Genomic DNA, 12734 nt, shown 5'->3' on the forward strand with positions numbered 1-12734 from the left:
GCCTAAAGATTGTATTATATTTTTTCTAATAATTACTTTTCAAAAATAACTTAGAAATTATTTTAGAATAGCTTTATTGTACTTTTAAGTGAATGTTATGTTTGCATTGTATCATTCTTGAAAACAGTAAAATATATAACATGAACATATGTTTCCATAGAAACAACACAGAAACATCCAAATTTTTCAAGGAACCAAGTCAATCTACTTGATAGTTTCATTAAAAATAATTTAAAAGTTATGTTATTAATAAATGGAATAATGTATATGATTTATGTGAACTTGTTAGTCACAAAGAAGAGACTGCTATCAGAAACTCTTTTAAATATATTCTTCCTTCCTTCTTTTTTGCTTTAATCACTCACCAATCTTATACAGAATTAAGAGACAAAGGAAGGAAACATATTTAGGATGCCATATGAGAAGGAACACTTACTACAGATATGAAGAGGAAATTTATATATATTTCAAGACCTCTAGTTCATTAACTGGCAATACTAAAGAATCTAATTTTTAAATTCTGACCATCACCAGGGCCCTGAATAATCAGTTTATATGCAGTTTTTTCCTCTTATGAAATTCAATATCTAGTAAAACAAAGTGAAGTGTCATTTTTATCTAACTTTACTAATACTCATTTATGGTAAATCAGAGATTCTCAGATGTTTTTGGTTAGTGGTACCCTTAATATCTCAACAGTTTTTTAAAACATTATTTATTGGGGCCAGCATGTGGTGCAGTGGGTTAAGCTTCCACCTATAATGCTGTATCCATATCCACACACAGCTGGAGTCCTTGCTGTTCTGCTTCTGATCCAGCTCCATGCTAACGTACCTGGGAGAGCAGAAGAATATGGCCCAAGTAATTAGGCCCCTGCCACCCACGTGGGAGACCTGGATGAAGTTCAGGCTCCTTGGCTTCTGCCTGGTCCAGCCCTGACTGTTGTGGGAAGTCAATCAGCAATGGAAGGCTCTTTCTCTGTTTCTCCATATCTCTCTCTGTCACTCTGATTTTCAAATAAATAAAATAAATCTAAAAGATTTACTTCCTAAAGAGAAAACAAGTATTGACTTTTGTTTATGAAATAGTTCCAAATACCTAATTGTAATAATTTGTGTGGTATCTGACCAATGTCACTGCATTTCCCTTGATAATGCAAAATCCTTTATTGCTCTGGGCAGGCTGGTGCAGTCTGAAAAATATGTCCCTAATTGAGGAAAATCTAAAATAGTAGTTGAAAATTATATAAAGCTTCTTAAAATCTCAAAGAGTAGATATCAACTCCAATATGTATAAAAATAAAAAAGTAAAATAAAAAATTGTTCTTGCTAGAAAGAAGAAATACATAGTATATCTTCCTTATTTATATGCTATACACATACATACACATGCACACACGCAAACACACACACAACTCACAAATTAGGCTTAAAATGACAGCCAGGGAAGTAAAAGAATACCAGAAGAAACTTTAGATAGGCAAGAAAAATTTAAATAGATAACGTAAATGTAAAAATAATGATATTTCAAATAGTCAATGATAATTGATCAGAAATGTTCCTGTAACAGCACATAGCATATATATATATATATATATATATATATATATAAATACATAAGCAAATATGCACACATGCATATATCACTGCTCTTTATTTCTAAATTAAATCAAAATTGTCTCTAACAGTAGTGTCTCTGTACTTCTCCTCTTCCTCAATCTAAGCATAGCTTTAATTTATATTATTTTTTTCTCTGATATGCAATGTTTAACAAAGAGATGCCTCTGTTTATCAGCAGAAAATTGACCAAACTGAGTTCTTCGGCATGCAAATCTTTTGCTTCTACACAAAGAAAAAGAACTCTAAGAAAAAGATTTTAAGAGATTATTAGAAGAACCAATGAAGTCAATGGCAGAACAAGGATTGTAATATTTAGGGTATAAATTTAAAACTATAATAACTGTAAAATAGCACAAATATTTCTGGCCATTTTTTGAACTGCAAATAAAGTATTAATAAGGTTTCTTTTGTAATAGAACAGGCACAAAGCTAAATACAGTGCTAAAGCATTAACCCTTACTTAGCTTTGGAAGGTCTTATTTTAAAGCCTAAGGGTTATATTAAATAAAAGGAGGGTTAGGGGGTTGGAAAAAGGAAATGGTTTGAACTGTAGGAAATGAGAATGCATCTAGAAAGACAGAGTAGAGAATTATTATGAATATTGATGAATTTTGCAAAGGTTCAACCCATAATGAATCAGCAATGTCCTAAAACTGCAGAAGGCTTTCTTTCATTAGAATAAATCAGACAGAAAAAAGGTGCTTATCAGTTTTCATAAATATTGAGATTAAAAAGGGGATATACACCTCTAACATATAATTTGAGATTAGAATGAAGATGTTTGAAAAATCTGTCATAGCATAATTCCAATCAGGTTTAAAGCATTAATCAGACGCCTATAAATGATGAATCAGGTAAAGAAATCATGAAAGTGAACTGAATTACAAAGAAAGGCTTTCCGTAGGCATGTCCAAGACCAATGGTCCCACTAAAAATTATAAATCAGCATCCCACTTCTAAGTCTTATTAGACTTTGCATTCAATTAGTAGCCAATTAATAACAGAGATGTATATGAGTAATGCTCCCAGAGATATTTGGATCTGAATGTTAATTTTTTGGATACTAAAACTTTCAATGAGTCTCAAAGTCAGTACTTCTTAACTTTGGCTACATATAAATTACAACTTCTTCTTCTTCTTCTTCTTCTTTTGTAAGAGAAACAATTGCTTAGATATTTGCATTTTAAAACAATAGAACTAAGAATCTTTTCAAAATATGATGCCCAAGCCCCACTCCTAACCAACTTAATAAGACTCTGGAGGTGGAGCTCAAGTCTCAGAATTAAAGTTCTCCTAGTGATTCCAATATACAGCCAAAGAACCATTACTCTAGGGAAAGCATTTGAAAAAATAAAATTTCAAGCTAGTGAAGGAGATACAGTTGAATGGGGATATATCAGATTTCTCTGTTGAGGCTGCCAACTAATCCAAAAGCTCTGCTCAAGTTAACAAACCATTTTTATTATTAGAGAAAAATTCTATATTAAATGCATCACTAGAGACTCAACAGCTAGGTCTCGATTTCAGCAAGTTACTTCACTTGAATTATATCTATAAAATAGGAATAAGAGCAGCAATTCTTATCTCATGCAGTTGCTGAGGATGATCAAATAGGCATCAGAAAACGTCTCATAACTGTAAAATTTTATTTATTATTACATAGCTAAGCAGAACCACTTGTCATTAAAAATATCAGTGGTAATGTAGATTACAACTATGCTATGAATTATTACCAAACAGATTTGTCACTTTGTTTTAATAAGTATTTACTTTAGGAAATGTGTCACGGCAGCATCACTTGAAAACTTCTTAGAAATGCAAATTCTTGGAGCCTACTTCAGACCTATTGAATCTAAAACTGAAGGCAGAACCTAAAAGTCTCTGGTTTAACAAGCCCTCCAGGTGATTTTTATGTATGCTAAAATTTGAGGGCCACACATTAGTAAAAAGAGTATGTATGACTAAAATCAAAGGATAAGGATGCCATTTTGTAGGGAGGCTCATTATGCTGCCTTTCCTCCATGCCCAGGTGTGGCTTCTGGGATGGCTCTCACAAATCCTTCCCCAGGTTAACACTCTAAATAAAATCTGTGTGTGGGGGGGTGGCTATCTAAACCTAGGACAGCTGGGGCTTGTGTCTTTGAGTTGATAGCCTGGTTGAACCAATAGTATTTAACATGAGTACTACAGTGAGCAGGCAGATTACAAGATCTACCGCCTGGCCACAATCAGTCACTCCTGGGAGTAAAGGTAAGTGCCTTTCCAACTGGACTTCTGGGTGGTTTTATTTGGAATTAATGAACATTATCTGTGAATCCTCTTGGACTCTGAGCTTCCTTAGTGTGACAAATATTTATTACTTAACCCAGGGGTGAGAAATCTTTTTTCTGCCAAGGGCTAACTGGATATTTATAACATCATTTGTGGGCCATACAAAGCTAGCAACTTAAAAATTAGTCTGCTATAGATTTATTGAATTTTAAGTCCCGCCTGCAGTTGCCTTGGAAAAGCTAGATCAAATGATTTTGTGGACTTTATAAAACCCACATGTGGGATGTTGTCCACCTTTGAATTCTTTAAAAATCACAGTGCAGGGGCCAGCATTGTGGCAAAGCAAGTTAAGCTGCTGCCTGCAATGCCAGCATCATATATGAGTACTGGTTGGGCCCCGGCCACCCATGCGGGAGACACAGATGCTGTTCCAGACTCTTGACTCTGGCCTGGCGGAGCCTGGCCCCTGTTGTTGTGGCTATTTGGGGTGAACCATCAGGCAGAAGATCTCTCTCCCTTTCTCTCCCTAGCTCTCTCCCTTTCTCTGTAACTCTGTCTTTCAGATAAATAAATCATATAAAAAGAAGTCACAGTGCAAAGATACACTGGCATAAATTACTACTAAAACAAAAACCTCCTAAAGCTTTGAATTATCAAGCAATAGGAATTTCACTACGCAGTCAAGCTTTATTAATTCACACATTACAATAGTCCCTAATTTAATGGTAGTACATAAATTTGAGAGTCAGATACATTATATAGTATAAAATGCTTTGGGTATGAAATAAAGAAACTCTAGTAGGAGTAACAATGGTTCTGAAAATAGTCAAGTTTTAATTCACTGGGCTTGGGCTTTTTTCTCAGAGGAATAGTCAAGGCTATATCTTAAAAATCACATTTATCCTGACAACAACACCCCATCGCATATCTCAAATGTTCCTAATCAGCCTAAGGAAGTGTTTCATCACTGACTCAGAAAAAAGACCATGACTTGCACTGAATCACCAACAAGGTTTCCTGCACCATTAGATTTGTCATTGGGTCTTCTAAGCAACAGAAAAACAGTCTCAAAATGCCTTATCTTAAAAGATCTCAAAGTTATTATTGCTCCCAAACTCAGAATGCAAAGGTTTTGACAAGGTAAAACATACGCAGGACCATAACAGGTGCGAACACTGAGGAATCTTGTGAGACGGCTATTGAAAGTTCTTGGAGATTTTTTTTTTTTTTTTTTTGGTTTCTCTTTCCTTTTAAAAACTGTCCTTAGCCTCAGGACACTCACTACCTCCTACGAGAGTTGAAAATAAAGTAACCCAATTAAGAACTGACTAGAATTCATCCTTAGTTTCAGAGTGAAAAGTAGGTAGAAATGACTTTGTCCTGACACCTTTCTTTACCATAGATGAAGTTTCATTTACCAATAACAGAGCAGATGACCCTGCCTCTCTCTTTGATCAAGTTTCATGACCCCTGAAGGATGTCCTTCAGTCATAAGTTTCCTGTATTTAAACAAGCTGGGGTTAAAAAAGGGGATAGATGTAGAAAAAGTAACTTCAGTAATTGATATCTGCACTCTGAATCCTAGGAAATATTTTCTACCTATTCAAAGTAAAGAAAACAGAGAGAAACTTGGTTTTGTTTGTCCACACTAAATTAAAACTATACAGTCTCTCCTTGGTGACTGTTTCATGCCATTTCATAAAATATAGCAATCTGGACTCTCATTGTTCTACACTAGAAACAGCAAGTACAAACACACAGTTAAAAAACTGATTCCTTGGCCGGTGCCGCGGCTCACTCGGCTAATCCTCCACCTGCGGCGCCGGCACCCCGGGGTTCTAGTCCCAGTTGGGGCGCCAGATTCTGTCCCAGTTGCTCCTCTTCCAGTCCAGCTCTCTGCTGTGGCCCAGGAAGGCAGTGGAGGATGGCCCAAGTGCCTGGGCCCTGCACCTGCATGGGAGACCAGGAGGAAGCACCTCGCTCTTGGCTTCGGATTGGCACAGCGTGCTGGGTGCAGCGTGCTGGCTACAGCGGCCATTCAGGGGGTGAACCAATGGCAGGAAGACCTTTCTCTCTGTCTCTCTCTTTCACTGTCTAACTTTACCTGTCCAAAACAACAACAACAACAACAACAACAAAAAAACAAAAAACACTGATTCCTTTAATTCATTCATGTATAAAGCTTTATTGAGCACTTAGTACATTGCAGATATTGTTCTAAGTGCAAAATGAGCCTACAGATACGTACAGACTTCAGTGATGAGTATGAGGATTCTTTGTTCACAGTGCTAAGTTTTAGTTTTCATGTCAGCCAAACCAGTGTACATAAATTGAACAAGCATAAGAATCACCTGGAGACTTTGCTAAAAAATATTGCTGGGCTGCACTCAGCATGTATTTTTTTTTCAGTAGGTCTAAAACAGGGCGCCCACATTAGCATTTCTACCAAGTTCCCAAGTAATGCCGATGCTGCTGTTCTGGGGACTGCACAATGATCACCACTTACCAAGACAAATGGCAGCTCTTCATACCATGACTCCCAGCTTTCAAACACTGACAATCGCTCTTCCAAAGAAGGCAATGAACCCATGAATGCTCATAATCACTCACAACTAAGGAGAACTTGTGTTCTCTACACCACCTCAGACATAGAAGATCAACAGCTCCAGAATCAAAGAAAGAAGCACAAGATACAAATAACAAAGAAGAGAAATCTCTCCTTCCAGGGACTTTTCTCCTTTCTGTTTTACTTTTATTCTCTACCACAAAACAAAACAAAAATCACTTTTTTTCCAGTACAAGTGTTATGGAAAAGAATAATACTCCTTTAGACTTTTCACACTTTCTTACTTCAATGAAATCATAGTTTTTCTTCCAAATTCAGATCTCATGCCTCCCCCCATATTTTTTTTTATTTTTCTGTGGGACTATCTCCTTCCAGAGCAAACAGAATCATAGGGTTAAAGGAACATTAAGAATTTACTTAATCCCTCCTTGGCCTCAGACAAGACTCTGTCTAAACCATCCCCAAATATAGCAATTTCAGCACAAAGAAGAACAGGCACTAAGAATTTGCCATTCAACATTCTGTCTTGAAGATCCTAATGTGCTTTCCCTCAGCCTTTTCTTCTCCAAGCTTATTCACCTCAGTTTTAGACTTTCCCTATTAGATTTGATAAACTTTATTTTGACTCATCTTTGAGTTTTTCTGCCTTACTCGGGGCCTGATTTATACATATATACATATATATACATACACATACGTAGGTGTAAATATATATATATTTCTAATGAGGAATTATTGTTTATATTCAGAAAGGGATAAATTAATTTATAGATGAATAAAAAGGACTTTAATTTTAATAAGGAAAGATGTATGCATAAATGCCAACTAAAATACAATGTGATGGCATTAATGGAACAATTAATTGTAAACATCTTATTAAAAGAAATGGGAATGTCCGATAGTTTTTCAAACTTTCATATACATATATCTTACCATCCATTTCAACATAAAATGGATGGGAATGAGAGAACTTTAAAAAATATGCCACATATTATGTATAATCATGATTCATGATATTTACACAGCACAGAACATTGATTCTTTTTGTTTTTTCCTGTTATGTAGTCTTTGTTATTAAAACAGGAGTCATTGTTAATGACTTAATCCTATACAAGCATTCACATAGTGAACCTATTACATGACAAGCATTTCTCTGATAATAATTTATCCAATTCAAGTCTTGAAAGTCAGAGGTGTTTAGAGATTCAGGACAAGAAAGGATGAAGTCTATGTGAAATCACACATTTCTGTGTAGTTTATAAAAAGAATATAGATAATACATTGGGTAATTCACTGTATTTCAACCTTGCTCATTCTAGATATCACTATTCAAAATTTAATCTTTGCTTTTGGAATGGTGAGGTGCTCTAGTCCAGCCTAGGCCTGAGGGATAAGTTTGTTTTCTTGCCTATTGGGACCAAGGTGTACGGTGGAGGCGATGCATTTAGTCTCCAGAGAGAAGGAAGATGCTGCTTGCACAGCACTTCTACTCACCAGTCCATGCAGCAGCAAGGGTGTTGGCTTTGAAGGAAGCCAACTGTCCTGCTCTCCCAGCCAGAGGTAAAGAATTGCATTGGTGGCCACTAGAGGGAGGAGGATTAGGAATAGAGTAAATTGTGGGGAAAAGGCACCCATGAAAAACGCACATGGGACAACCAACACATCACCAACCACCGCCTAGCAGCTACCTCTACCTCTCTGAGGGACTATAACGGGGTCAGTATACACCATTAACCCAGAGACCCAGACACCAGTAATTATTGTAGCATCCCAGTATACAGCCTCTTAACTTTGATGGCTGGAGAAGGGAGTTTGAATAGGATGGTGGGAAACACACATGCATACACACACAAACACACAAGCACACTGTCATACATTCTCATCCCCCATTACAAGAAGTTGCATCTGTGACGTCTGATTCTTGCTCATTTTCTTATTTAAAACACTTGATGTTCTTTACCAAGAATGTGTTCATGAAAAGCAAACAGCCCACCTTCATGTTAGTCTTGGGAGAACCACCAGCAGAGACACTCATTGTGCCAAGATGTATTTTACCAACAAATCTGTACAAATTACATGAGGTTGAAAACAAATGGAATATAATATAATTAAAGCAAAGTTTCTTTTGCTAAATTACAGTTGAAGCAAACCTGCAAGAAATGTTTCCAATTAGCTTCTTTAGCAAACACAAAACAGAGCTCAGACACGTTTTGTTCTCCATCCTGCCCTCTGCGTGGGCTGCCTAATTGGTGTCTTACCTCCAGCACAAGTAGCTGAGCAGTCTGACCAAGGCTGATAATTCCATGAAAAGCCAACCTCATTATCTCCACTGCCAGTTCGAGTGATGGGAACGTTGAACTTATACCTAATGCCCAAATTCTGTTCCTGAAGCAGAACCTGCCATTGAAAACAACTGGTGAAGACAATTAAAATACAATGAGCCTTCATTCAGATATTTATTATTTCTTTTGAAGAAGAAAATGTCATGAAGTCCTACAATACACTTAAAATACACTTTAAAACAATGGGTTTATATAAAAATTTCTCCTTCCATTTTCACAGGTAGTTTGCAGCCATTTCTGTCTTCTGTGGTTATAAAAATACTATTTAAGAAAGCAGTGAAAAAATCAAATATTCAGATGGAAAGAGCACTATGGCTTTAACTTTGCACAGATTTTATACTCTTGGGCAAATCATTTTGCCTTCCTTTAGCTTAATTTACCATCGGCAGAACAGTGATAATAAAATCTGCCCCTTCTGACTTCATAAAGGGGAATTACAAATAGTAGAAATAAAGTGGCAAAACACATTTACCATAACAATGAGATTTTCTGAGGTGGGACCTAGAGCTTCCAGAGATTCTGGTTCATCAGTTGGTCTCTTGTAGTGAAAAGCTGTCCCAGCAACATCAAACTTTCTAGGCCAGTCAATAGTCCAGGCACCATTAATATAGTAATCATCCCCTTCAGATTTTAAAGCTAAGAAAAAAAAAAGTCACAATTCACCTAAAGATGTAAAATTTCATTTATCAAATCATCACAATCCAAATGTCTACAAACCAATAAAAAACTGTGATATATACAGTACAATGGAACGTTATTCAGTCATAAATATTGTTCAACCATAAAAAGGAATGAAGTAATTATACTTCGTACTCATAGAGATGAACCTCAAAAATAATTAGGTCACAGATTATATACCTCCATTTGCATGAAAAATGCAGAATAGGTAAAAAATCCTCAAAGACAGAAAAGAGATTTGGTGGTTGTCAAGGGTTAGGGTTAAAGAGAATTGGGAGCAACTGCTTAATGAGTATGGGTTGTCCTTTTGGGATGGAATGTATTACAAACCACCGAATTGTTAGCTTTTTAAAAAACTTTCAAAATGTATTTATTTGAGGGACTGAAAGAAAAAGAGTTGTCCCATGATGTGCTGGTTCATTCTCCAAATGCCTAAATTGGCCTGAAAACCAGGAACCAGGAACTTAAACAAAGTCTTCTTTGTGGATGTCAGGAAACCAATTACCTGAACCCCTATCACTGCCTCCCAAGGTCTACTTTAGGAAGAAGCTGGGGTCAGGAGTCATAGATGGGTATCAGGCACTCCAATATGGGATGTAGATATATTAGTCACTAGTCAAATGCCTGCCCCTAAATTGTTAACTTTAAATGCTTAATTTTAAGCAATGTGGGTTTTATCTCAGAAAAAAAAAAAAAAAGGATAAATGCCAGATGGATGAATATTTAAATGAAACTATAATTAAATGATTAAATTTAAAGAGAAAATACAAGAGAACCTTTTTCTTATAATATTGGGGCCATAAAAAGGTCTAAGTATGACAAGAAACTCAGGAACCATGAAGGAAAAGATTAATACATGTGCATGCATAACCTTTTAAAAACTTTATGGGAAAAATATATTTTACAAAGTTTAAGAATATATGAATACAGAAAAGAGTTTTTAGCACTGCCATATAAACTCCTGTAAATAAATAAAACAGTGATAATCATGTCACTTTAATTTTTTATTACCTTTCTAGCTTGCTTAAAAAACTTCAACAGATCAGATAAACAAGATGAATGAGCAGAAGCAGCTCAAAAGGACTTACTGTTAATATTACAGAGCATTTTCATCTTCCCCACCTTATCTGCCTGAAAAATACACTTGCACTTGCCTCAGATATGTTGTAAAGATTTATTTAATTGCCAAAGAAAACAAAAACTAACCTTTTGAGATAGGAATATGTCAAACAAAATAAGGACTATTTGATCTTTAATTTTTCTTATAAAAATTTCCTTTAAAATTTATATTTGCAACCTCTACTTCTAGCCATTTTCTCTCTGATTTACAATATCAAAATTATTTAGGTTTTACAAGAACATCTGAGCCTGTATTATCTGAAATAGTAAAATAAAAAATAAAAACAACTCCTAGCAGCTTTAAATACTTCAATTTGAGCTTTCATCATCTATTTTCGCAAATACTAAGTGAAAGAATCCTAATTCCCTTTTGCTATCAGGAATTCCTAATTCATGGTACCAGTTCAGAAAAACACAAAGCATTAAAAAAAAACAAAAACAAAAACAAACAAACAAACAAAAAAACCAAAACACTGAATGAGAGCTAACTAATGGAGCATTCCAAACAGGAAATGATTTAAGGGAAGAAGCTGATGCTAGGACATTTTTGTTTTCAGCCTAATTGATACAGAAAAGAACTCAAAATTATGATATGAAAACAAAGGGGCTTCTTAAAAAAAGAAATCACTCACTGATACAGGTAATATGTCTGAAGATGAATTATTATTTTAAAAAGCTTTAAAGTGAGGTGGGCCCAATCCCATCTTAAAATTCCTTGGTTCAAAGGCTCCACTCCTGATTCCAGCTTCCTACTAATGTGAATCCTCAGAGGAAGCAGGTGATGGCTCAAATAGTTGGGACCCTGCCACCCATGTGTGGTACCTGAGTTGAGTTCCTAGCTCTTAGCTTCAATCTGGCCCAGCCCCAGAATGGCTCAGCCCTGGCTGTTGTAAGCAGCTGTGGAGCAAACCAGTGGATGGGGGCTCAATCTGTCTCTCAAATAAATAATACTTTTCAAAAAGCTTTAAGAGAGGGCAGGCATTTGGCCTAGCAGTTAGGCTACCAGCTAGGAAGCCTGCATCTCACATGGGAGTGCTTAGGTGTGAGCACCTGGCGCTCCTGGTGCCTGCGCCTAAGTCCAGCTTCCTGTTGATGAGAACCATGGGAGGCAGCAGTGAGGGATAAAATAGTTGAGTGGCTGCCACCCAGGTTGGAGACTTAGACTGAATTCCCACCCCTCAGCTGCAGCCCTCAAGCTGTTGCGGCCATTTGGGGAGTGAACCAGCATATGAGAGCTGTTTCACTCTGTCTGTTTCACTCTCTCACTGATTCACTGTTTCTCAATAAATAGCTTTTTTAAAGTTTTAATGGAAAAGGCGTGATTTTATAAAGAGAATGACAGCACTCGTTCTGGTCACTTACTAGGAGTTTCTAGAGAGACTAGAGGGATTAAAGCTAATTGAAAGGATCTAATATAAAATAAATAGGAACTCCCACTTATTTCCATGTTGAAAAAACTGATACTAGATTTTTCCATGGAACTGTAAGTCCTCCAGGACTCCATACCAGCACTCCCACTACTCCAGACACTGGACTGAGGGCCAACAGCCACAACCCTGGGTTCCCCTTTGTAAGCCAGCATCAAGATTCACATACCTGTTCTAGGACTGAGAGGAGCTGCCCATAACCCCACTGCTGCTGTCATCAACAGAAGAAGATACACAGAAACTGTACTACAGTGTCCAAATGGAACTAAAGACAAGTAGTTGACAAAACCATCACCCAAAGACACATCTTCAGGAAAGAATCTTTTAATATAAGAGCCATTCTTTAAAAGTGATAGTGACAAATGATGTACAAATGTCAATGCAGGGATACTGGAAGTATGAAAATCAAGTGAATGTGATGCCTGCAAAAGAATACAATACTGCTTTAGTAACAGACTCCAAAGAAAATGAAATTGACAAAATGCCTGATAAATTCAAATAATTATAAGAATGCTCAAAGAGATATGAAAGAACACAGAGGGAAAGTTTAACAAAACTAGGAAAACACATTACATGAATTAAAAACATAAGCAAAAACATAAATATTGAAAATAGACAGAAACATTAGAAATGAAGAACCCAATAAATCAAGTTAAAAATACAGATAAAAGCCTCAAAACCAGAATACATCAAGTAGAATAAAGAATACCTA

General features: G+C 36.2%; 1 protein-coding gene across 12 annotated transcripts in view; it reads right to left on the minus strand.

Moving 5' to 3' along the window:
- The window catches only part of ADAMTS6 (ADAM metallopeptidase with thrombospondin type 1 motif 6), a 329021-nt gene that overhangs the window by 52150 nt on the left and 264137 nt on the right, over positions 1-12734 (minus strand). For 10 of the 12 annotated variants that reach the window (XM_062212084.1, XM_062212085.1, XM_062212088.1 and 7 more), the window contains 2 exons: positions 9271-9434; positions 8715-8853 (listed from right to left, as the gene is read on the minus strand). In XM_062212084.1, the coding sequence (XP_062068068.1) occupies positions 8715-8853; positions 9271-9434 (303 nt within the window). Of the gene's footprint in view, positions 1-7950; positions 8040-8714; positions 8854-9270; positions 9435-12734 lie in introns of all 12 variants that reach the window. The other 2 variants (XR_009868073.1, XM_062212093.1) reach the window with 1 other exon arrangement.

The sequence above is a fragment of the Lepus europaeus genome, chromosome 15 (assembly GCF_033115175.1).
Source record: "Lepus europaeus isolate LE1 chromosome 15, mLepTim1.pri, whole genome shotgun sequence".
Classification (NCBI taxonomy): Eukaryota; Metazoa; Chordata; class Mammalia; order Lagomorpha; family Leporidae; genus Lepus; species Lepus europaeus.